At 37.1% G+C, this 25,888-nt stretch overlaps 1 protein-coding gene across 2 annotated transcripts in view; it reads right to left on the reverse strand.

Moving 5' to 3' along the window:
• The window catches only part of RYR2 (ryanodine receptor 2), a gene marked incomplete at both ends in the record, with an annotated part of 711,173 nt that overhangs the window by 175,103 nt on the left and 510,182 nt on the right, over positions 1–25,888 (reverse strand). For both annotated transcript variants that reach the window (XM_082854592.1, XM_082854593.1), the window contains 12 exons: positions 848–926; positions 3,124–3,287; positions 4,909–5,049; positions 7,108–7,198; positions 8,531–8,751; positions 10,284–10,453; positions 16,051–16,171; positions 18,851–18,956; positions 20,710–20,896; positions 21,440–21,575; positions 24,358–24,461; positions 24,672–24,804. In XM_082854592.1, the coding sequence (XP_082710718.1) occupies positions 848–926; positions 3,124–3,287; positions 4,909–5,049; positions 7,108–7,198; positions 8,531–8,751; positions 10,284–10,453; positions 16,051–16,171; positions 18,851–18,956; positions 20,710–20,896; positions 21,440–21,575; positions 24,358–24,461; positions 24,672–24,804 (1,653 nt within the window). The remainder of the gene's footprint in view (positions 1–847; positions 927–3,123; positions 3,288–4,908; positions 5,050–7,107; positions 7,199–8,530; positions 8,752–10,283; positions 10,454–16,050; positions 16,172–18,850; positions 18,957–20,709; positions 20,897–21,439; positions 21,576–24,357; positions 24,462–24,671; positions 24,805–25,888) is intronic.

The raw sequence follows: 25,888 nt of genomic DNA on the forward strand, positions 1-25,888 counted from the left end.
TTAAATGTGACCACATTTTTCCTCCAGGAAAATCTCATAATATATATGTAGGACTTATATCACGGATTGCAACTGCTTTAGTTATCTCATTCAAGTTATCTTTTCTCGACAATGCAAATAAAACATGCCATCTTGCCCCGTAAGTGAACTGCAGATCTACTTAGAGATAAGAAATACAACAGAAGAGTAGGAGGTGCAAATAATCACTAAATTCTGATGAATCATTTTCAAGATTTTATCTAATATAAAATTATACATAAAGCTAAAGTTCCCTTAAAAGATGTCTGGACCTAGAGCCACTATTTCTTACTGAAGATCCTAATGATAGTTTAAAAAAAATTTTTTTTGAAGTACAGTTGTGTTCATTTCTGCTGTACAGCAGAGTGATTCAGTTATACATATATATATATATATATATATTCTTTTTCACATTCTTTTCCATTATGGTTTATCACAGGATATTGAATATAGTTCCCTGTGCTATACAATAGGACTTTGTTGTTTATCCATCCTACATATAATATTTTGCATCTTATTACTACTTTTTACTCTCACAAAAATGTATGTTTAGAAACTGTATTTGATTTAATCAATAGATTTTTTGAATTTTTAACACTGTGCTTTTTATGAACACAAATATTCTTATGTGCATTATATGTACATCAGTGGCAGAACTAAGTATTTTATTAGACTAAATATTATGCCAGCAAATCATAATTAAATGTTCTTTCCTAATCTAAAGCTCTCACTTGAAAGTAGAAAATTGTCATGGTCAGAAATATCCGAGCCATGATCATTCATTAGGTGCGTTCAGTACTGAATTAGAATGTGATATTCTGACTTTTACCTTGTCCATTGACCACTTATCATGGGAATGTTCTGCATATTTGTTAATGAAGTACTCCAACTTCTCAGGAATTGTAATACTAGGAGAAAAATAAAGAAAAAAGGTTTGATTTTCAGCACTTACAGGGAATCATATTAATAATTTACTCACAGCTTATGACTGCTTATACCCCATTCGATGCATAACTGTTAAAAAATTGGTTTAACAAGGTACTACTTTTCCATATGGTAGGAACAATATAAGAAACGTCAAGCAGATAAGGTTCTAGCCACTCATCTTATAATGAGTCACACTTTATGTCTTAATGTAAGTTATATACAATAAAAATTATACAGAGTATAAATAAAAATAATTAAAATGTATTCAAAGAAGAGGACAACAGATAACACCAGTTTTTTCTTTAAACCTGAATGAAGATATAGTTAGATTCAACAAGCTTAAAGACATACTTTTCTCCCACATACGTTCTTTGAAGTTATTCCTCCTTTTGACTTAAGTCTCTTAGGCAACAACTATAAATGCGTAAAAGACTGCTGAAATCTGACCTGTTCCACTTCAAATGTACTAAAATTAATTTTAAGTTAATTGCATACAACTAGTGATATGTTAATAATTTTAAATGTTAATGGTCTATATATAAATTCTAGATGTTACTAATATGAACTATAGGGAAAAGTAATTAACCAATTCATGCTTTATGGTTTTGATAACATTTCTTCTTGATGTCTTTCATGCTTAAATAAATATTTAATCCCTCGAACAGACATGGAGTCCGTGCAATTGAAAACCAAGTCTGATGGTAAATGTAAGACTTGGGACTACCAAATATACCTATGAATGGAAAAAATAACTTACTAATGCAATTAACTTTGAGAATAGAATTATAAGTAAAACCTAGTATAATGAGATGGTTTACTGTTCCTTTCTAGCAATGTTATCAGTTAGTAATTGAACTTTATGATATTCACATACTTAAAAAACAGTATGTTAAAAAATCACAAAGATGTAGAAATTATTGATATCACTATGCAAACCTAGTCTGTTAAGAGGTCCCCAAAGGGGCTAGCCGAGGTAAATTAATATACACGCCCAACACTTATTCATTAATTGGATTTAATTAATCAAAGCCATAACATTGTTCTAATGTTATTTTAAAATCCTAGATTACATTGTATGTTAACAAACCACAAACTTACCCAAGTAGGAATGTGAACATGTGGTATTTTGGTTTACTTACTTTAGAAGAGATACAAAGGACCAATCACATAAGCCAAATACTGGGGGGGTAGAGTCTTTTCTCACAGGACTGTTATCGAATACCAAACATGCAAATTTAAGGCATTATCAAACTAATGGCATACCACCTGGCTTGAAACTGGGATCTGGTTATGGAAGCTAAACCAGCTGAGGGGCCACCCAGAGACCTGAAAGTTGAACTCCCAAGCAAATTCAGGTGCTGTGGATGGTAACTACCAAGTGACTACCTTGCTAATACTGATCTTGCTGAGTCACCACGGAATGGGTAAGATAATGTGGCATGGAGAGCAGCCTTCTTGCAAATGGAAAACCATGGTCCCACTTAAAGACAGTAACAACAACAAAAGTGCTGAGACACCTGACGTACCCAAACATCCTATCTGTAGAGCAATTTACGCAAGTAGGTACATGGAAGAGCTTTCATAATGATAAGTAATATATTATCTGTGGTTAAGGTTGTCACACCGCATTCTCAATCCATGCTAAATTTTCCAGAAGTATTCTCATTTGATATTCCCTTCACTCTCACGCTGTGCTTTCTGAGGCTGAACATAAGCTGCTAACCCTAGGCCTGGCTGAGATGTAGTGATGATGAAGTGATGCCCCGTAGCTCACAGAAAGAGCTTTGCACTGCATGCTGGGAGCACCCTGAATCAAAGACTCTGCACAGAAGTTGGCTTCAATTATTAATAAACATTGAGGGTAGAATTTCAACTAAAAAATATAACTGATATACTTTCTTGATTCTCATTATTATAGGTATTGCCATGTGGTTATTTACAGAGAATCCTGACGATATTAAGAGTATATCTCTTGGAAGGTACATCTTATCTACTTCTGATATTTGTAGAACCATTATTATTACTACTATCATTTCATCAAGTAGAGGGACCCCTAGTAAAAGGATACCAATTCAAGGGGGGCATGGATGAGAGAAAGTTCACTTTAGTACCTTATTCAATTTCAGACTTCACACATCATTTACAATAAAAATCTGCTGCAATAGAAAGAGTCCATACTTTGAGGTATCAACAGGTTGTGGGTTAAAGTTCCCTTCAGAATCCATTGATGACTGTTTTTCCATCATACTGACATAATTTGACTCCATGTAGTCTGGAGGCAAAGCTCCCGCAACTGCACTCAGGCAAGGCAGTGCCAGTTTGAAAAGTTCTTGTTCATATTTCTGGGAAGAGATGGAGGACCAAAAAATAAATACTCCATTACTATTGAGCAAAAGCTGTCAACCTGATCACTGCAGCTGACACGATGCTGTAAGAGAAAATCTGAATTACCTTGGGCTGGCTCAACTCCCCGAAGGATTCTTTCTCTAGAAAATGGAAACTATAGCCTGACATCCCATAAGATGAGATGACTGAAGCTTTGTACTGCAGTTGCAGCATAAAAGGAATAAAATCTTTGCTTCTCTAAACGTTTATTCTCCAATAATGGGAAATGAAGTGAACCTAAATATTCTACATGTATAACGTGTCTTTACAACATAAATATAATTTCAGTCAATGAGGACTATTGCTGCACCACATTATAAGACTAGACATGAAAAATACCCAAAGTATAACATTCCAGAGAGTAAGGAATTTTAACTGGTCTGTACTGCATTACAAAGGTATGAAAAATAAAATTCTGAACTGAGAAAGAAATTCTATAGGAGATACGCATAATCAAAATTTCTGGGGAGAGGTATTTGTATATTAAATACATAATTAGTTAAATTTGTATTTGTAGATTTTTTAAAAATCAAAAATAATAATTCCTTTATTATTAAGAAGTTTTTAATTCAAGTGTAGTTGATTTATAATGTTGTATTAATCTCTGCTGTACAGCAAAGTGACTCAGTTATATACATCTAGACGTTCTTTTTTTAAAAAATATTCTTTTCCATTTTGCTTTATCCCAGGAGATTGAATACAGTTCCCTGGGCTATACAGTAGGACATTGTTGTTTATCCATTTTTAAAGTTATCTCACTTTAAATGTTCAATTTTAAATTACAGCTGTAAATTCTTCTCAAAATACCTTCTACATATTATTTCAAAAAGGCTCCGGGTTTACCCAAGGCAATTCAGCAAGAGAAAGCATTGAGTTGTAGCTACCAAATGTAATCACAGATAAACTTCCCTTATTATGCAGTAAACTCTTGGTTATACTATTCCAGTCATCTGATAATGCCTCTTTGGGAATTCAAACTGATTTTGATGAATAATTTAAGCATAAGCATACGAAGCACGTTGTTCTGATTTTCTCTGAAATAATACACTCCAGTCTTCTGAAAGTATATGAACTATTCATTATAAATATGGCAACTATAAGGGAATGTCACATACATAAAGCACTGAGTACTTAAAACTCCGTAGCAGCAAAGTGGGAAAAGTCAGTAAGGCCACTGGAGTATTATAATTTTATGAGATTTAATATTTTATATTTTTATATTTGACAGGATTTCTTCAGGCTTTATAAGATTGGGGAGGTGACTGACTAGGGAGGGTTTGAGTCCAAAGAAGTCCAAATGCACCAGAAACTGATCAACCCATGTGCATAATTTCCTAAAATGCTTAGCCATTTTAAAGTCAGAAAATGTTACGATCACAAGGAACATGTTACCATCATGACTATGAAAAGTTAATATAAATTGCATTCTCAACATTTGTTATAAATGAAGAGAAAAAATAAAACTATGTCAAGTCTCGATGAGCAAAGACAGCATTCCACTATTCCACTAGGAATACTATCTTACCAAGATCCTATGGCTTTTCAGTTGTTTTATCATACAAATAGAACCACAATTACCTTTTGAGACAGGGCATCAAAAATGCCCCAGAACAACTTTCTTGATAAATGAAGTTCTTCTTCTGAGGCAGCTCCAAAGTTTCCCCACCCTCCAGGCAGGCAGTAGTATTTCCAGCATCTTTCATAATGATTTGTCAGCAGCTAGGTGGGAAAACAATTCTAAGAGCACTGAGCTAAAGACACATGGTATATATTTTCCATTTCCTCCCACATGGCATTCTAATGCCAATGCCACGTAATAAGGCCAACTGATATGGAACTGCTCAATCCCATATGAATTCTTTTGGAGAATACTAAGATCTTACATGGGATGTCTCCTTAAATTTAATGCTGAGCACAAGATGAAGACCAAATGACCAATTTCAGAAATTATCTTGAACAGAATTCTTTAGGAGGTTGTTTGGTTATCTGTGTACCCCTGAGTTCTACTTTAGTTGCTATCATTTACTTACAATTTTATGACTTGTTATCCCGTGGAATCCATGCATGTAACAGAGGGATTGATGTCACACTGACCCAGAGGATACAGCACCTAACATGTGCATTCTCAAGGGACAATACCTCTGAGTATTTGTGCTTCTTCTCTACCTACCCTGAATCATTACACTTTACGATTTGCTTCAGAACAGACATCTCTAAACAAACTCCCTAAACTGCCCTACTTCCATAATTTCTTTATCTGTAGCTCTTTGGTGGTTTTGGATGTAATTTATTTTCTTATTGAGGGTCTATGTTGCTTCTTAAGTTTTTAACCTACAAATATTTTGTGGGACTAAACTAGAAGTTCAAAGACATAGATGGAATTTTTCAATTATTCGGTAGCTCTTTGGACCATTTATTCTGGGTATATAAACTGAAAAATATTCACAACTATTTGCCAAATTAATAAAATTATTATTAATAATAATTAAAATAAAATTATTTTTTGAATAAACTGTAAATTTTTGGACCCTCTTTCCTACAGCTAAGGAGGAAAATAAATTGAGTGTTACTCTTATTAAAGCTAACTAGGTCTCTTACCGTATAAATATTTCTTCTCGTTTGGTCTCCCTCACACGAATCACACACACACACACACACACACACACACACACACACAATTTAGGAATCTCAAATGATGAAATATTGAGATCTAATTTGCTTAGAGTAACAGGCAAATATCTATAATGCAAAAGAGTTTTACCACATAAAGTGATACTGTATCTTTTTTCAGGTATTTTCCAGCTCATTTGTATTAAGAAAATTTTGCATGACAAGCAAATGATAAAAACTGTAAAAAAAAACAGGATTTTCAGCAAGGATATAACTTACTTTACATAATTCATCAATTTCTCTAGATTTATTAAACCAAAATCACTTTTTGTAGAAAAAGATTGTTTATGTTAAGTATCTAGGTGTGCTTAGTGTAAGAGCAGCTGAAAAAAAATAGCAGCTTATTTTTATCTTAAACCTCTTTTCATGGCACAATTACTGGGTGGCCATGAGGAAGAAATGATGCTTACCAGGTGGCAGAGCAGAGTGGTCACCTATAAAAAGTCCACTACAGGACAATGACCTCCATGCACAGACCATGCCACTAGATGACACATTGGTACACACCTAATACCTTAAAATCGTGAGCCAGGATTGGTATATTACCTGACAGGAAAATATTCCCAAGTCAATAAGACAGAATGAGACTTGATCATTCACGAACAGAATAATAAAGCTGGGAAGCAAAAATGTCAGGGACTTTACTCTGTGACAAACTGTAACTGCGTATACATAAAGATTATATTTGATCCTTATGAAATGATATTTGGAAACTCTCATTTGATTACCAACTTAGAAAATGTTGTTTTTCAAACCTATTCTTTATGCCTTGAGGTTGCTAATACTTTAGGCCAGGCCTATTACTGTGTTTTCCAGCCTAAGAGTATCTTGGTTCATCTTTTTCTTGTGGCCCATTTTCTTTCCATTGATTTCTATTTCCACTGATTTACAGTAAACCAATCTTAGGATTTCTCTGGTCTTTTATTACTTGTTTAATTTAGGTTGAGGTACACATAGCTACAACTTACATGCCCATTTCAATAACTGGAAGAAATTTTCCAGCATCAAAGATCAAACATGATGTATCTGAGAGATATACATATTGTAACAGGAAACAAAGCCAGAGGACCCAGTAATCAAATAACTACAAACACTTCCTGTACTTACCTTAAGAGGCATCTTTGCATGTTCATTTAATAATGGGACATCAAATACTAATCTTCTGAGTAAGTGCTGCATCATAGAAGGTCTCAATTGGCTGGTGGAACAAAGCTAATTTTAATAATGAACATTTAATAATGTCTAAACTAAGTAGAATAATTCACTAGACTAGATTAGACATGCCAAGAAACTGTACCTACACCTCTCTTCAGATGATGTTAATTTTAGGTGTTCCTAATCCAAAGATTAACCAATAGTTACATACTTTTGTAAAAAGCTACATTTCCAACTCATCTCTAGCTCCCTGATCTGAGGACCAACCCTTATTTGCTACAGGAGATGTTCCTCTTCTGCTCTTTCCCTTGCTACCACTCACAACTGCAGACCCCACTGTTGCTACTAATTTAGTAAATGCTTCTTCCCTCACTCCAGTGAGTGGGAAGGGTCTTCAATGACTAGATCAGAAGCAGAAAGAGGAGGGAGTGTAGGAACAAGAGGAAGAGAAAAAGACTGAGACCGAAATTTTGCCAGAGGAGAAAGGGAAAGAAAACTAACACACAGTGACCATTTACTGTGTCGGCAATCCTGACTGCTTCATCTCCTTTAATATTTAGAAAAAGTCAGTGAGATAGATATTTTGATTCCATTTCACAGAATTTTGGGGTCAGGGAACTAAAATTAGATTATGAACTAACCTTTTTTTTTTTTTCTTTTTTTTTAACCTCCCTCAGTCCCATCTGGCTCCTACACCCATACACTGGTTCCACTATGAGTGAAAACCTTTCCTTTACCAATGTAAAGGAAGGGGCAGGCTGCAAGCTTTCACCTCCAAGAGCTCCTGTCCATCAGAAAGAAACCATTACCCTAGCTAGAGGCCTGAGAAATTGTCACTTTGACTGTCAGAACCTCAAAAGGAGAAGATATGCTTCTGGTTTTCAGAGTAAGACCTTCAAATACTTCTATCTATAGGAAGCGGCTTTCCAGGCTGGAGGAAATAGTCTGTCTTCATCACTGTCACAATAGGTCACACTTTAATATTATACTACATATATTTTTTATCTTTAATAAGTCTCTGTTTTCTCTTCTCTTCTGGAAGAGGAGTTAAAACCATCACACAGTGCAAAGGGGAGAATCTATTAATATTACACTAACGTGGCCGGCGACAGCTCACACGCCAACATCCAGAATAGCATCATTGGTCCAACACTGTATCCAATGGCTAGATACCGAGAGAGTCTTGGAGGAACACTCCTGAACTTGATCAGGAGCAAGGGCACTCTGGTAAGACTCATACCCCAGCACATAAAATGAATTAATTTTATGGTCCAGAAATTGTTGACAACATTCAAAACAATTTGTCAAGGGCCAGAGACTAAATTCTCTTTCTTAAAGAAGAAGAAACTTGGTATAGACTTCATTGCCCACTTACCCACAAATGGAGAGTAAACACACTTCTATGGAATCTCGCTGAGCTTTGGTAAGTGAGCAGCCCTTAGAAAGTCTGTACACGGTGTGAAGTAATGAGTCAATGAGGGAAGCATGGTGCTCAGTGCCGGCAAAAAGAGGAGCACATCTTGTTAACAAAGGCAACACGGCCGTGCAAAGGTACCGATTGAGGGCCAGGGCCATGTCTGTAGCGCTCAAAGCAGCCTAGAAAGGAATTGGAGAGGAGACAGTCATTTGTGTTGGGCAGGAGACAATTTTCAAAGGGATCCACAAGTTGACGTGTACTTTCATTACCTAGAAAACGACAAAAGTACATAATACGGAAACGGATTCCTCTGTTACAGATTTACCTGTGGTTCATGTGCTTTTTTATCACTAAAGACAATCAATTTTCAATTGCTCATAAATAGATAAAAATTAATGAAGTAATATCTATCTCTTCAAAGAGCCCCAGAGGTTCATGTTCTAAAATGAAATATTGGGGGTTTCCCTGGTGGCGCAGTGGTTAAGAACACGCCTGCCAATGCAGGGGAAAACGGGTTCGAGCCCTGGTCCGGGAAGATCCCACATTCTGCAGAGCAACTAAGCCTGTGCACCACAACTAGTGAAGCCCCTGAGCCTGTAGCCCGTGCTCTGCAACAAGAGAAGACACCACAATGAGAAGCCCGCGCACCACAACGAAGAGTCGCCCCTGCTAGCCACAACTAGAGGAAGCCCGCGCACAGCAACGAAGACCCAATGCAGCCAAAAATAAATTAATTAAATAAATTTAAAAAAAATTTAATAAAATAAAATATCAAGGGTAGGATAGATGAAAGATAAAGACACTAATGATATCAAAGAATGTGAGTGCTTCCCTTTACTAGGAGAGGTAAGAGAAAGGAGTTTATTCTCACAGTAGATCTCAAATACATAAATTCTTTCTGAATTCTATGTATGAGTATTAATTATATTTCTGTTCATGTCCACCAGCATCAATAACCAAAGGCTGATTGTCCTACCATGTTATCAACTATACTACTTAGGTTCAGAATTTCACATGAACACAACCAAAAAAACAAAAAAATTCAGTTTCATTTTTGTGATTCTCCTCTCACAGCTTTCACTACTGACAACTCAAGATCTGATTTCCTCTGATATCAAAAAGACTCATTTAATTGAGAATAAAAAGAGGTATTATTATAGCTACCAGAATAACATTTAGAGTTTCAGCTTATTTTACAATGTTTCAAATAGTAGAACACTTACACTGATAATGGCAGATTCTCAATACTGGCCACTGGATTCACAGGACAGATTTGAGGCTATATGTATGTTAATAAATGAAGGCACCGGGAGGATACTGTGATTGGCATGACTCAACAATGTCCACTAAACCTGCTCAATACTTTAACTGCTTTTGTTGAGATGCATAATTATTTATGTTGACTTCGAAGTGAACAGGAGCCACTGTGACCTCCCAAATTAGGGTTATATCAACTTTCTATTGTCTTCCATTGCACCTGATCAGAATGCTTATCTTACTCTTCAGGTTGTCCATTTTCTCCACTATTCAGTGAGTTCCTTGAGGATATAGTCTATTTTGCTTTCTGTTTACCCTATGCTTGCCTAAAAATATAACAGGCACTCAATAACCATTTGGTGACAATGAATGAATGAACATATCTATGAAAGAATATCATATGGCAGAGGCTGAAGAGTTAAAAGTTGCAGAAGTCATTTGTTCAGATCATTACCGTATCCAAAGAAGCAGCAGCCCGCAGATCTGGCAGAAAGCCAACCTCGAGAAGATGGAGGAGGAAATCTTGAACCTCAATTCCATAGACCCTGTCAAGGAACAAAACCATGGCTGCCTTGTGATCTGGGCAGAACCCCGCAGACATGTCAGGCTCCACCACATTCCCATCTAAAAAAGAGAAGGTGACACATCGTTGTTAATGAAATAGATGACAAATGGCTACTTTCCAGCCTTCTCGTGTTTTAAATAAATTTATCCGGTGAATGGTTTTCTGTCCCTCTACTACCCTCAAGCAAAGGTTGGGACTTAGCTGAGGCAATAGGGCAGTGCAATCTAAATCCATGGTCATTTAAATGTTATTTGGGCATCCATTTGTTAACTGTGTATAAGATTAGGACATAGCATTATGCCAGATACCGAGAAGGAAACAAAACGGCACCCAAAATCCAAACTGTAAAACTAAGAGTAAATATCATAAAGCTAAAACGTAAAGCAAGGTTTGCATTCTTTTCAATACAAGAACCTCTTGAAAACTTAATAAAACATTAATAAAGTTCATGTACCCTATGTGATAATCATGCTACATTTACATCATTTACATATTTATGGCTTAGACAATTACAGGATAATGAACAAAACTCCAGGAACCAGTCTGACTTTCAAATGAAAGATGTTTCATTAATCATAATAGCATTTAATAACATTTAAAACATAGTTGAGAGACATGTTATTTTCTCTATCAAGAGTCAAGGCTTGATGCCTATACAGAGGAGTGAATTCCTTAGTATAACTCTGTAGATTCGTAGAAGGGATCACTGATATGAAGAATTAGGGAATTATGTGCTCATTGAAAATACTGGAGAACAAACTTGTTTTCTGTTTGACCATGTGATAAATTATGCCACATTGCTGCTGACCACACACTATAAGACTCTGCAAATACTATCACAGAATCTTTATTACTGATGCAATGTTGGAGAAAGAAGGACCCAGGGAAAGATGATACATGACCATACCCATCCTGAAAGAACACAGTCACAACGCTTTTGTTTTCATTCACAGTCGATGAATGAATTTGATATTTGAATCATGAAAATGAACAAATAACAATGTTTTAAAGGAAATTAGACTGAAGACTAATATGAAATCACTTCCATTCCTTATAATTAATAATAACTAATACACCTAATACCTTCCTTCCTGTAATTACAATAATAAGAATAACAATGCTTGTCATTTGTGCTGTTGTCAGGTATTACGTTAGGAATGTTCCAGACACACTTCCATACAATTTTCACACGTGCACTATGAAGGTGGTATTATTATCTTCCTTTAACACAAGATAAAAAGCGACTTTTAGGGAAGTTAAATAACTTGTCCAAAATGGCACATCTAGTCATTGGCAAAGTTAGATTTAAACTAAGTAAAACTGGATTTAAAATCCAACCCGAGGTAATTTAATCCTTACGTTAAATCAGCATGCTCTAATTTTTGATTAAAAATCTACATGAAACTCCAGTTCCATTCTCCTAAAAAAATCACATTATAGGTAATTTATAGGATTCTATTCTTCTAACAGAAAGCTGTGCCTAAGGAAATGATAAGCAACTCTTTGATCCTGAAATAAGATTTGTTTTTTTGAACACTCATTCAGGTGGACATTCATTTTAAGGAATGCTGTAACTCCAGCTGCCTGGGAATGAAGACTCAGGGATGGGCTGCTGCTTTATGCTCTCCACCTCCTCAGACACACTGGGAACAATACAGCTGATGAACTGCCTCCTCTCGGACTCCTGGAAAATGAACTGGCACAAGGAGGGCCAGCTGCACTGGCTTTACCCTGTGCTGCCTGCATTATTCATCCACCTAAAATGACTACCTCACACAATCTGCCCAAACCTGTCTGGACCAAGAGCTGCAGGAAAAGAATATCTACTTTTGAGATTAGACACTTGCCTCTTACTTTTTCTAAACTCCTCCTTCTTTCATTATCATTTCGGGCTACCCTCTAGTTCTAGGATAATTATAATAAAAATGTATGAGACCCATCAGAATGGCCCTCAGCAAAAAGTCTAGAAACAACACATGCTGGAGAGGTGTGGAGAAAAGGGAACCCTGCTACACTGTTGGTGGGAATGTAAATTGGTGTAGCCACTATGGAGAACAGTATAGAGGTTCCTTAAAAAACTAAAAATAGAGCTACCATATGATCCAGCAATCCCCCTCCTGGGCATATATCCAGAGAAAACCGTAATTCGAAAAGATACATGCACCCTGTGTTCACTGCAGCACTATTTACAATAGCCAAGACATGGAAGCAACCTAAATGCCCATCGACAGAGGAATGGATAAAGATGTGGTACATATATACAATGGAATATTACTCAGCCATAAAAAAGAATGAAATCATGTCATTTGCAGCAGCATGGATGCACCTAGAGATGATCATACTAAGTGAAGTAAGTCAAAGACAAATATCATATGATATCACTTATATGAGGATTCTAAAAAGTGATACAAATGAACTTATTTATAAAACAGAAAACAGACTCACAGGCTTAGAAAACAAACTTATGGTTACCAAAGGGGAAAGGTGGGTGGGGGGAGGGATAAATTAGGAGGTTGGGATTAACATATACACACTACTATATGTAAACTAGATAATCAACAAGGACCTACTGTATAGCACAGGGAACTCTACTCAATACTCTGTAATGGCCTATATGGGAAAAGAATCTCAAAAAGAATAGATATATGTATATGTATAACTGATTCACTTTGCTGTACACCTGAAACTAACACAACATTATAAATCAACTATACTCCAATACAAAATTAAAAATAAAACTCATGGCCTAGGAAAAAAATGTATGAGAAAGGCCTTAGCTAATACTGAGGGGCAGGGTACTAATGTTTAGAGACAAACTTCACATACTAAATACAGAATATATAATAGGAATTATCAGCAATAGCTGGTGATGCTTAAAGAACCAACTGACTTGTCATCGAAACCTAAGAAGAAATATTGATGGTTTAAGTTTTAAAAGTTGATTTAATGCATACCACAGCAAAATAAAAACATACCAGTTTCTGTCTACATTCTCCATAAAAAGAAAGAAGATTAAAAAAAAAAAAGCATCAATTTAACAATGACCAGTAGATGGTGTTTTAAAAATTAGCTTTCGGTGCGACTGTGATAGTTCACAAAAAATCCTTTAAATCCTCAGGTAGACATTATACTGCATATTTATGACAAAAAAGTCATAACGTTACTATAACTCAACCAAATAGGACAGGAAAGAAACTAACTTGGAAAATCTTAAAGACTAGTAAAGACAGATAACTGGAGGAAAAGGAAGTATATTGAAACTTTTGGGGCAATTCTGAAAGGGACATCTGGACACTCTTACAGTCCTTGTTTTTGGTTCTTTGTTATTACTGATTTTAACCGTAAAGGCTAGCATTTTCTTATTGCCTAATCCTTGTGTCACTGTTATTATTCTTATCCTTTTTCCTGAGAGTGTCAATTTTGTGGCTCAGAACGTAGGGGAAAGACAAGATATTTTATTTATTTATTTATTTTTGGCTGTGTTGGGTGTTTGTTTCTGTGCGCGGGCTTTCTCCAGTTGCGGCAAGCGGGGGCCACTCTTCATCGCAGTGCGCGGGCCTCTCACTGTCGTGGCCTCTCGTGTTGAGGAGCACAGGCTCCAGACGCGCAGGCTCGGTAGTTGTGGCTCACAGGCCTAGTTGCTCCGCGGCATGTGGGATCCTCCCAGACCAGGGCTCGAACCTGTGTCCCCTGCATTAGCAGGCAGATTCTCAACCACTGCGCCACCAGGGAAGCACGACAAGATATTTTAGTCAAGTAAATGAATGCGAGTTAGAAGTAAGGTGAAAAGAAGGTAAATGAGGAGAGTCTGTTTATACACAAGAAAAAGAAACTGCCTAAAATGGGCAAGACAAAAAGCTAGGGGACAATTTTTAAGGTCCAGCTTTCCCTAAATTTAGAATGGGTATTCAGTTATCATGGCTGTTTGTGTCATCTGAAGATGTGGGTGTGTAAGGTTAGCCAACACGAAACTTTACTTCCTAACGATACGGCCGGCAAGTAGGGTAGACCGCTTGCCATTACACAGTGGTCCCCTCATTCTAGACTTGAGGTACTGACAGCTAATCTTCTCTGGGCATAATTCATGAAAGAAAAGGGTCATCACGTGTACTTCCTATCTAAATGTGTTTTCGTTCTAAAATCAGAAGTTTGTACAACAATGATATATGTAACGATATCCAATCAATTCTGGAAAACAGAGCAAAACTGCCATTGCAAAAAGGGAGAATGAAGTATAATTTGGGACCTAACATATCTTTTAGGTGCCTTCAGTAACTGCTTAAATTTTTTTATGGGAGGCAGAGAGTGAATTACCAACAGGGAATTAGGCCTTGGGCCCAGGCCATGTGCCATTTCTGTTGTAGTCTGGGCTAGTGCAGGGGCTCAGCATGGGGGAGAATCGGGGCCCTATCACCACCTCCACAGTAAAGCATCAGCTCCTCACTCCATCCTTCCTGAGCTGGGCCCTCCCACCTCCTCCCAACCTAACGCAAGCAGGGCTGTAAGGAATCACAGCTTCTGGGCGTTTCTATGGAGAGTCTGTTGACTTTATTTTACATGCTTTTGAGTTAACATTGGAAAATTAATCACAAGCAGTTCTCAACCAAAAATGGCATGTTGTAAAAGAACGATAAACGTTGAGTTAAAATGGGGAGAAACAAATCTTTCCAAAATGTTCTCCTCAGTCTTGAAAAGAGCACTTCTTTCAACACACTGGCAATTTTTAAATCACGAAGTCAAAACCTATGACCATTGTTCTAGAAAAAAAGTATTATAAGAAAGTGACCATGAAAACTATCAAAAAGAGTGAATTAAGGTGTTGCTGTCAAGAAAGAGAAGAACAGGGGACCAAAGAACTCTAGGAGAGACATTAGATAAAACAGTTGAGATGCTTATTTCCCTTTTCTGGAAACTGAAATGTCACCTGAAGAAGACTTAAAATCTCTTTGGAAACAGAGCTTGGTTAAAAACAATGCATGTAGAAAATATTTTATAAAAAATATATATTTTTAATTGGGGTATAGTTGCTTTACAATGTTGTGTTAGTTTCTGCTGTATGATGAAGTGAATCACCTATATGTATACATATATTCCCTCCCTCTTGGACCTCCCTCACACCACCCCTCCACCCCACCCCTCTAGGTCACCACAGAGCACCAAGCTGAGCTCCCGGTGCGATACAGCAGGTTCCCACTAGCTATCTTTTTTACACATGGTAGTGTATATATGTCAATCCTAATCTCCCAATTCATCCCTCTATGTTCACACATCCGTTTTCTACATCTGCATCTCTATTCCTGCCCTGCCAATTGGCTCATCTGTATCATTTTTCTAGATTTCACATATATGTGTTAACATATATACAGTGGAATATTACTCAGCCATAAAAAGGAATGAAATTGGGTCATTTGTAGAGACGTGGATGGATCTAGAGTCTGTCGTACACAGTGAAGTCGGAAAGAGAAAAACAAATATTGTATATTAACACATATGTGTGGAATCTAGAAGAATGATACAGATGTAGTTCATTTCTTAAAAGAAACTTATGTAGTGTAACTATGCTGCAGGGAAAGAAACCGTGGGTACCGATGATCTTATTGAAAACATCACACCATCCACGACCTACTGAATTACAAAGAATGGAAGTTCACCTTACCTTTGGCTATCGTTGGCATCTGAAAAGCAATGCTGATTACTCCCACCAAATCTCCCAGTGGAATCAGGGATCTCAAAATAGACCTGATTCTGATGGCTTCTCCCTTAGCAGCATGAATCAACTACAGGCAGAAAAATAAAGGAACAAAGAATAACTGTGTGAAATCAATGTTCTAATTCTATCTAGAAACTTGGAAGAATGGGAATCCAAGTCTAAAATAATTTTCTGTTCATTATATAAAGTTAGACCTCTTTAATAATAGAACCACTCTATGATGCAGCAATTCCAATCCTGGGTATATATCCAAAGAAAACAGAAACACGAATTCAAAAACATATATGTACCCAAATGTTCATAGCAGAATTGCCTAGATATAGCACCCTAAGTGTCCATCAGCAGAAGAATGGATAAAGATGTGGTGTATGTGTCTATCTTTCTATATCTATCTATATCTATATAGATATATAGATAGACAGACACACACACAACAGAATACTACTCAGCCATAAAAAAGAATGAAATATTGCCATTTGCAACAGAATGGGTAGAACTGGAGGGCATTATCCTTAGTGAAATAAGTCCGACAGAGAAATACAAATACTGTACATGATCACTATATGTGGAATCTAAAAGATAAAACAAATGAACAAATATAACAAAACAGAAACAGACCCACAGTTACAGAAAACAAACTAGTGGATACCAGTGGGGAGAGGGAAGGGGGGAGGGGCAAGACAGGGGTAGGGAATGAAGAGATATAAGCTATTATGTATAAATAAATAAGATACAAGGTTATATTGTACAGCACAGGGAATACAGCCAATGTTTTATAATAATTTTAAATAGTATAACCTATGACAATACTGAATTACTATGTTGTACACCTGAAACTAATATAATATTGTAAATCAATTATACTTTAATTAAAAATTTTTTTAACTAAAAATAAATAATAAAGTTGAAACTCTCTCAGAAAGTGCTGTTTCAGGCTTACAGACAGATATTTACTTGCCCCACAATTTTCATCGACTTCAGCACACACTGAGTCACATGCTGCAGTCTAGGCCAACAGGTATATCCATCAGAGTGATAGTTTTTATCCTCTCTGGGGTATTAAAGTATTTTAAGACTGATAAGTCTGTGAATGCTTAACCCCCAAAATTACATATAAATATCTATCCATAACATGAGCAATAATACTAACGGAAAAATGATTATCTTTAGGTTCTGAACATACACTGATATTTAGGCTGGTTTAGCCTTTTTTGTTTTGTGATAAAAATGTCATTGTATATCCACCTATATTCTACCCTGATTTCTCCCAAGGATGGGTTTATAATGTTGGGGAAAATGGTGAACATGGATCCTAACAGGTGTTTTAGACCTTCACTGGCTAATGAAGATCGTGGACCTGACATAGTCAAGGATCTCAGCCCATCTCTGCAACAGACTGGAAGCTTCCAATGCCAGGGAACGCATCTGTTCCTTCACCACAGAGTGTGAAACAGAAGCACAATTTCTGACACCTAGGAAGTCCTCAATTAATAGTTGCTGAAGGTGAATACATTTCTGAAGTGCCAAGGTTAGTCCCTTATTAAGTCACTTGCTTGTTTTTCCCTTTAATATAATAGAACAGAAATCTTCTATTTATTAGCATAATTCCTCTCACGGTTCCTTTGATTTTCCACTTTAACAGGAAACGAATGAATATTGTGGGCATAAAGTTTTTTCTCTGCAATGACCTTCCAGCGCACAAATTTTTGATAGTCTATTCCCATTTACTATAATGAAAATCTCACTGAGGGCAAGTTAAGTCGTTACAAAAAATCAAACTCCAGGTTTTCTGACATTCTAGTATTTCCCCATCCTGCGATTCCTCTCTGTTCACAACAAAAGATTACATCCAGAAAGCAAGAAAGTTTTAACCTATGGGTGTGAGAGAAAGAGACAAAAACTAACAAGCAAACCCCGCTCCTCCTACCCCCCCCCCCCCCACAAAAAAAGACATAGATTCGAAGGGTAGGGAGAAAGGTGATGTGTTGTAACTAAGTCACTTTGGCTTCATGCTCAGAGCAGTTAGAAGTGTATTTGCTTTCTTCCCCAGGACTGGTCAATGTGCTTCAGACTCTGGCTGTTTCCCATCAACAGATCATGAAGCTAATTTTATGGACCCTGGCTAGCATTTTTTAAATTAATATAATGGAAGAAAACAGAATAGATTAGAATAAAGTAGAAAATAGCAGAATGTATTACAGAGTAAAAGTAAGTATCGTTCCATGAACTTCAATTACCTTTTGGTCAAAAAGTTTATGAAAACACTAATCAATAGGGTCTACATAGCTCTTTCCTTTCCCGTGACCTGCTCCCAGCCCCACTTTCCCTTAAACCAGTGGCCAGCATGTAGCAGCTCCTTCAAAAGGACTAAATATCATATAACAAGGAAACAACCCTTGGTAGGAGTGGTGCTTTCTGCATGCACTAAAACAGGAAAGGACACTGTATAGGAAAAATAAGTTCTTTCCTTCTTAAAGTGTGGGGAGGCTTATATGAGTTTTAGAGATATATTAGTAACTGACTAGTCTATTAATGACTCATAACGAAATCTCATCACTAATTTTTGTAACCAAGAAGATATTTCCAACTAAACAAACACTTGTTCAGCAATGAGGCTGCAGCAATTATTTTTAATGGAGCATGAAGATTGATGGTTTTGGATACTTTTGTGGTTTTTGCAAGTGACGGATGTCTTAACAAAGAGGAATAAGCCAGGATTTTTGTTCTTGGACCCCACGGCACTTACATGCATTTCGGGAGCACAGCGTCCTAACAGGTCAATCAAAGCTGCATAAAATGTCATGATGGCATTCCCCATGTGGATGGTATCATCTTCCTCCTCTTCTGTATCACTTTCGTGGATTTTTCAAAAGAAACAGAAAGAAAAGCAAACGGGATAATAAAACGACGTTTCAGATTTATTACATACTTTTCAGAGGAAAGGGACCAGTACGGTAATTAATTCTACTTCTTCTGACACTTTTCACATATGTGTTTAATATACAGCTTGACATTTCAAAAAGGAAAATAAAAATGGGTTAAAGATAAGATTTGAGATTCTATCACCAAGAAGGCATCTGTGGGAACTTTAATATTAAGGTTCCTTCAAAACGGAAAAAAAAGAGGAATTATGAATTTGACGGATTCTGCTCATTCCTACTGGCAGACAAGATATTAACAGAAAATAATTGACTGAAGAACTTGGTAAGTTTACTTTTGTCAACAGCATACATTTAGAGAAAGGGTGACAAAGATCTGTCCTATAAGATGACATATACAAGGCACCCAGTAAGGTGATTTGCCCAGAGTACTTCATAAACGTGATTTCATTTACTCACCTCTCTCTTTACTCTGCCCCACCCACTCACTCCCAAGTAATACAACATGAAAAATATAAATATTTCATTATCTCGTTGATGAGAGACAAATGTGGATGGCCCTGGAAGATCGTGTCATTCCTTGTTTAGTGGCCTGGCCGACAGCTGCCTCAGCTGGACTCAGCAGTCTGCAGAGTAACAGCAAGGCCTGTTGACAATATCGTTCCTCGCAAGCAATGCTGTTCCCAAGGTCGTCAGGTGCACACCCACTCAGGTGGTACTCGACCAGCAATCTCTTGGTATATTTTCTACTTGTTAGAAAAACTAAGGGATTCCTAGTTCCTCAACAGCTAACTGATAAATCTGTAACTTGCTCTTGGAGCGCTCCCAGCCTGGAACCCTGGCCTTGCTGTCGATGGAACATTTATGCCAGGTCTCTAAGTGGGAGAACCAGGGTTTGCAAGACTACCTCTTTGCTTGGAAAATTGCCTCCAATAAGCCCTATGTTATATCTTTACCAGTGGTGCTAGCAGTGTGGTTGCATGGGCCCCTAGCAGGACACTCAGCTCCATAGATTACAAAAATAGGAAGCTGGGACTTCCCTGGAGGTCCAGTGGTTAAGACTCCATGCTTCCACTGCAGAGAACATGGGTTCGATCCCTGGTCATGGAACTAGATCCTGCATGCCACGTGATGTGGCCACAAAAGAAAAAAAAGGAAGCAACACGCCTGGATGAATTTATTGCTGGAATCAAGTATTAACAACAAAGACTATGGAGAAATGTAAGGTAGTCGCTGCCTCCCTGGTCACCAAGACCTTAAGAAAGCATTTTACTCCCCAAGGTGACAACATCCCCTTTTCTCCGCCAACACACCAGTTAAGTCCCCATCCTCTTGCTAAAGGTCTCTTTCTCTTACTATTATCATGAAAACTCGTTCCAGCTAGCCTCCCAGTAAACTCTATTCTAATTTCAAAGGCTCACCTGCCATCATTTGTAAGAACTCACTGCTCCCTAGGGCCCTGAGAAAATTCACAAAATACATCTCCTCCTACAACCTAAGTTTTTTCCGACTAAATCCATACAATCTTCCTGAGGTCCCTCTTTGCTCATTCACCCTATTCCAGCAGCAAATTCCATCCCTTCTCTCAATACACATTTCATTTTCAAGGGAAGAAATCCAGAGTACCAGAGAATTATACTGCAATTAAGAGAACGCAAATTATATTTTGTAAAATTAAAAGTCAAGTGGTATCATTTAATCTTAAGAGTGTGTATATTCGACCTACGGGGTTTTGCTGGATCCACTAGTTGGTGAGGGACCATCTCGAGAAGGATCCTCAGCTATCTTTATGGCTTCTTCCATGGCTGCGAGCAGACCATTCCCACCTTCCCCCCTCAAGGCAGGACCGAAACACTCAGGCCTCCGGATGAGCAATCTCACCACGACATTTGCATTCTCCTCCACGCTTTCCCCTAAGATCAAACGGGGAACAGGAGTAAGCAAACGTTGACTACATGGAAGTTCTGAGCAAACAATGTTATACTAATCTGCTTGTATTTCAAGAAAAATAACTAAAACCTAATAAAGTAGTAGAGCCAAAGTTGAATCCAAATTACTAGTGTTCTGTCCATAAGACTCAGTAAACTTCTTTTCTTGCCCTTAAAATTTTCCAAGTAAAGAAAAGCATGATGGAGGTATAAACTATTCATTTTTGTTAATTTGTTATAGGAAGTGAAGTCTTGATCCTAGCTATTATTAGAGTCTAATTATAAAAACAGCAAGAATGTAAGTGCCTACAAATTTTTATTTAATAATGAAAGCCCAGCATCACGATCAAAATAAATGTTACAAAATAAATTATTACTGTGAAAAAGCCTACTGATTATAAAATATTCAATTTCTTTACTACTATCTACTTCCTTCATGAAAATGCTGCGATGCCTCATTATTTGATACATCTATTTTTTTGGCAGTTTTAATAATGACCATAAAAGACCCTAAGCGATTCATCCTACCATTACAGAAGACAGCGAATCTGAGAAAGTCAAGATATCTCTCTCCTTCAACTGGATTCCACCCAATGTCTGGATAACCCTTCGACACCAGCATCTGACAACTTTGCAGTCCACAACCAGCCAAATATCGCACTACCTGCAAAAACAAGATGATAAACAAAAACGTTATCCCTTGGGTGAGATACTCATTAGAAACTTGCACTAGACATGGTAAATGTTATTATCAAGGGATGGTTTAAAATGAATGCATTTTTGCAAGTTCTTTTTAATCTCATGACCGTCTATATGAACCCCCTTTAGTAAAACCTTAGAATTAAGAAATACTGACAAACTGTAACAAAGTGCTATCATAGTAAAAATGTTTATGAATGAACTCTATGAAAGAAAAATATTCCTAAATTTCGTATCATTTGAGACTTTTACCTACAAGAGTCATAATATTTGATAAACTTCAAAAATGCCTAATGGCCTCTGGCCCGGTGTAAAACCTGAATACATCTGAGATAGTGAAAGATCCATCTGAGATACGATGATATTTTAAAGAAGTGAATTTATTTCCAAAATAAAATATCAGTGTAATGGGGGAAGGGGTGTGTGTGAGAGGACACCTAGAGAAGTGGAGAAAACTAAGCTCAGAGTCAAATATCGCTGGGTTCAAATCTGACCTGCATTAGAACTTAGTGTATCATCTTGAACCACAGTTTCACTGTCTATTAAGTTTGGGATAATACTACCAACCTTTCTGCTTTGTTAAACTTAACACATTAAAATTTCTGCTCAGCTTGGCCTTTTCAAATATTCTGTCTTATTGCGAATGTTGGTTCTCTATATAAGATTTCATAACAGAACCAGTTTTAAAAGAAATCCCTAAAAAAAAAAAAGGAATCCCAAAAGAAGTCACTATCAATGGTAGCAGATGGTTGGAGGAGCAACTTATCAAACAAAATAAGCTACACCTAGCTCAGTCACAAGCTAAGCCAGGTTTAAAAATAAATAAATAATAAAGCTAAAAATATTTTACATCATCCTTATTGAGGTATAATTTATGTATAATAAATTCATCTATTTAAAGTATAAATTCAGTGATCTTTGAGAGATTTATCCGTCTGTAAGAACCCACAACCAAGATGTAGAGCATTTTCCATTGCTCCTCAGGTCCCCGTGTCTTTTGCAGACCATCCGTCCCTACAAACCTTGGTCCTGACAACCTGCCTTCTGCCACTACAAACTAGCTTACAAGTTCTAGGACACTGATACATGCAGTCATCCATTATGGCTTTTCTGAGCCTGGCTTATTTCACTCAGAATAACGATTTTGAGATTCATTCATGCTGGAGTACATGTCAGTCCCTCATTCCTTTTTAGAGCCTAATCATGGCATCTCGCTACTTATGGAAATATCCCAGTGTTGTTTATCCATTCACCAGTTGTCTGGTGAGCTGTCTCCAATTTGGGGCTCAGACGAATAAAGCCATTATCAACATCCATGTCCACATCTCTATGTGGACATATATTTGTATTACTATTGAGTAAGTACCTAGGAGTGGAAAGGCTAGGGGCATATTTATGTTAGATATGTTTAACTTATTAAAAATAATGCCAAACTGCTTTCCAACTGACTTAACCATTTTTCATCCCAACAGCAGTAGATGAGCGTTCCAGTTGCTCCAAAGCCTACTCAGTGTTCAGCATTGTCTACTTTTTAAAAATACTAGCTATTTTATCAGTGTGTAGATAAAAACATTTCAAATTATATATGGGAGAAAATTCTTCAGAGGTTGTTTAGAGATGCAAAGCTTCATGACAGTTGACTGTCATGTCAGAGGGTTTGGGGAAGAGTTCACTTTTTCACGCTTTCAACAGCTATGCGTTGAGCATCTCCCCAGTGCCAATGCTAAGACTGGGAAAAAGCAATGAGCAGCGAGAAATAAATGCCCTGTACTCACTGGCCTTACATGATGGTAAGGAGTAGATTTTGATAAATACATAAATATACAGATTTTAGTAAAATATATTTATATTAAAATGTAATTTTAAACCATAAATATTTAAACTATAGCACGGACATGGAAGAACTGAAAAGAAGGTGACTTTGGAGCAATGACTGAAAGGATGTCTGGAAAAGAGCCATGAGGACGTCTGGCAGAAGAATATTGCAGACGGAGGGAACAGCAAGGGCAAAGGCCCTAGGGCAGGAGCACACCTAGCAAGTTCCAGTGACAGCAAGGGGTCCAGCGTGGCTGGAGCAAAAAGAGAGACCCGGAGAATTGCAGGAAATGAACTAAGACTGATTGGATGGAGCTATTGCAATGCCTCTAAGTGTATGCTCAAAGTGAGATAGGAAGTCTTTCGAGAGTTCTGGGCAGAGGATTAATATGATCCTTTCAAGAGACTCACTCTGGCTGCAAGGGAGGGATCAGGAAGACCACTTAGAATGCAACTGCAATTAAAACATGTGGGAAATTTATCCGTATTTTGGTAAACATATATGTGGCCTAATATGCTTAGAGTGCATGGCCTTCAGTATATCAATGATACCTTGCACTGTAATATGCAAACTTCTGTGATATAAATTGTATATATAAGATGTTAAAGCAATTTCTTTTAAGAAATCTAAACTGTATGATTCAAGCAAAAGTGACAGCAGATTACCGGGAAAGGACAAAAACACAAAAGAATATAGAGTAAGTTGATTCTCTTTCCAAAGAAAAATGCACGTGATCAGAGAAAATACCTTATCTCAAATTTCTTGTTCTTTATAATTTATAATATTACATGTAAGTGTAACATATTTATAATACATAGTATATTATAATTATAATAATTATAACTATAGTATAATTACATTTAAATATCTTGAGAAACCACTATGAACAAGTGTAATTCACACAGACACACGGGGCAGGGATGCTGTTTACCTTTTCCAGATCTGGCTCCCGCAAAGCTAAGGCTAGTTCATTATTATCCATCACCGAGGCTGCTGCCACGTCCAGTGGCGTTGAACCTCTCATAGCTGGTGAGGCTGTTAATTGAAACAAAGATGAAACAAAACCTGAATTGCACTGCAACTATGAATTCCATGTAAAAAAAACAACTTTCACTTAGAATTGAATTTCTAAATGCAATACGTATCACACTAATCCAACTTAATTTACATTAAAGTTTAATTTAAAAATCCAATATGTAAATCCCTTTCACCTTAGAGATTAAATGAAAGTCATAATTTACTTACCAAGACCAACACTGCTGTTTTCCAGTAAATAACTGAGATGATCGAACATTGCTTTCTGATTCTGCCTACTTATACGACAGAAGTAACAGAGAAAACGGCAACAGTTGGCCACCATCTTGGGAAAAGTGATTTCCTACATAAAGAGCATTTAGTTAGCTGGGAAAGCAAAGGATCTTTATAAAACTGAGTTCTGAAGCTGAGGTCTCAATCAGATTGCCCATCCGTGTGTGCCCACGTCTGCCAAGCCTCAGGTACAGAAGACCTTCTTATGTCCAGACTTGGACTCATCTAGTCCTAGAGCCACCAAAATTCAAGCCTGGCACTAATTTGAAGCCTCACTGCCATCAATGGGTTGATCTGGAATTAATCTACAGCCCTAAACCTAAAGGTGGCATGGGCCTGGTTTAGGAACCAGGCAGGCTCAGCTGTGGTTCCTGATTCACATTATTAGCTGTGCTTCCTTGGGGAATTATGCAATCTCACTGGTTCTCTTCTGTAAAATTGTAATAAGATGGGTGATAATATTTACTTGAGGCAAAGGAGGGAGAGTTCAATGAGATGGATTGTGAAAAATACCCAGTTTAATATTTGGAACCACATAATAGGATGTTCTTATCATCAGTGTCGCTGTTGTGTTATTATTAAAATTCCGGGAACTCACATCTTCCCTGACTGGCACATGACGCATCTCCTATGATGAACACCCTTCCTGGAAGGTCTGCCTGCTGGGCCCCAGCAAACACATCTCCCCTGAGACCTAGCTCTTATTCTAGTATGCCACAGATAATCCCTAAAGACTCCAAGTCCTTCTTAAACAGAGTATTTTATAAATATCTTTATAGGTCTGTCTAACTGGTAGTCGGAACATGAGAAATACGGACTCACGTCTATATTTTGAAAAATACGTTTTAAAATTTCAAAAAAACCCTGAAACGTTGCAAATCAGAGGTCATGAAATTGTACTGCTTTATATGGAGTTATATATTATATTATTCTATTTGTTTGGTTTTAAATTTTAATCATTTAAAAATGCACCTTAGTGTCTTACAACAAGTGCTATAGAGCATCGTCTTCAAATCTTGGTCTGGATCAGGAATTTAGTGGAACCAACTGTTGTCTGAATCAAGGGAACGGGTGGGTCTGAAGAGCATGCTTGTGTTATGGACTTCTAATGTGATGGAAATGGACTTACAATTCAAAATCTTACAAAATTAGCG

The sequence above is a fragment of the Leucopleurus acutus genome (assembly GCF_964270905.1).
Source record: "Leucopleurus acutus genome assembly, chromosome: 14".
Classification (NCBI taxonomy): Eukaryota; Metazoa; Chordata; class Mammalia; order Artiodactyla; family Delphinidae; genus Leucopleurus; species Leucopleurus acutus.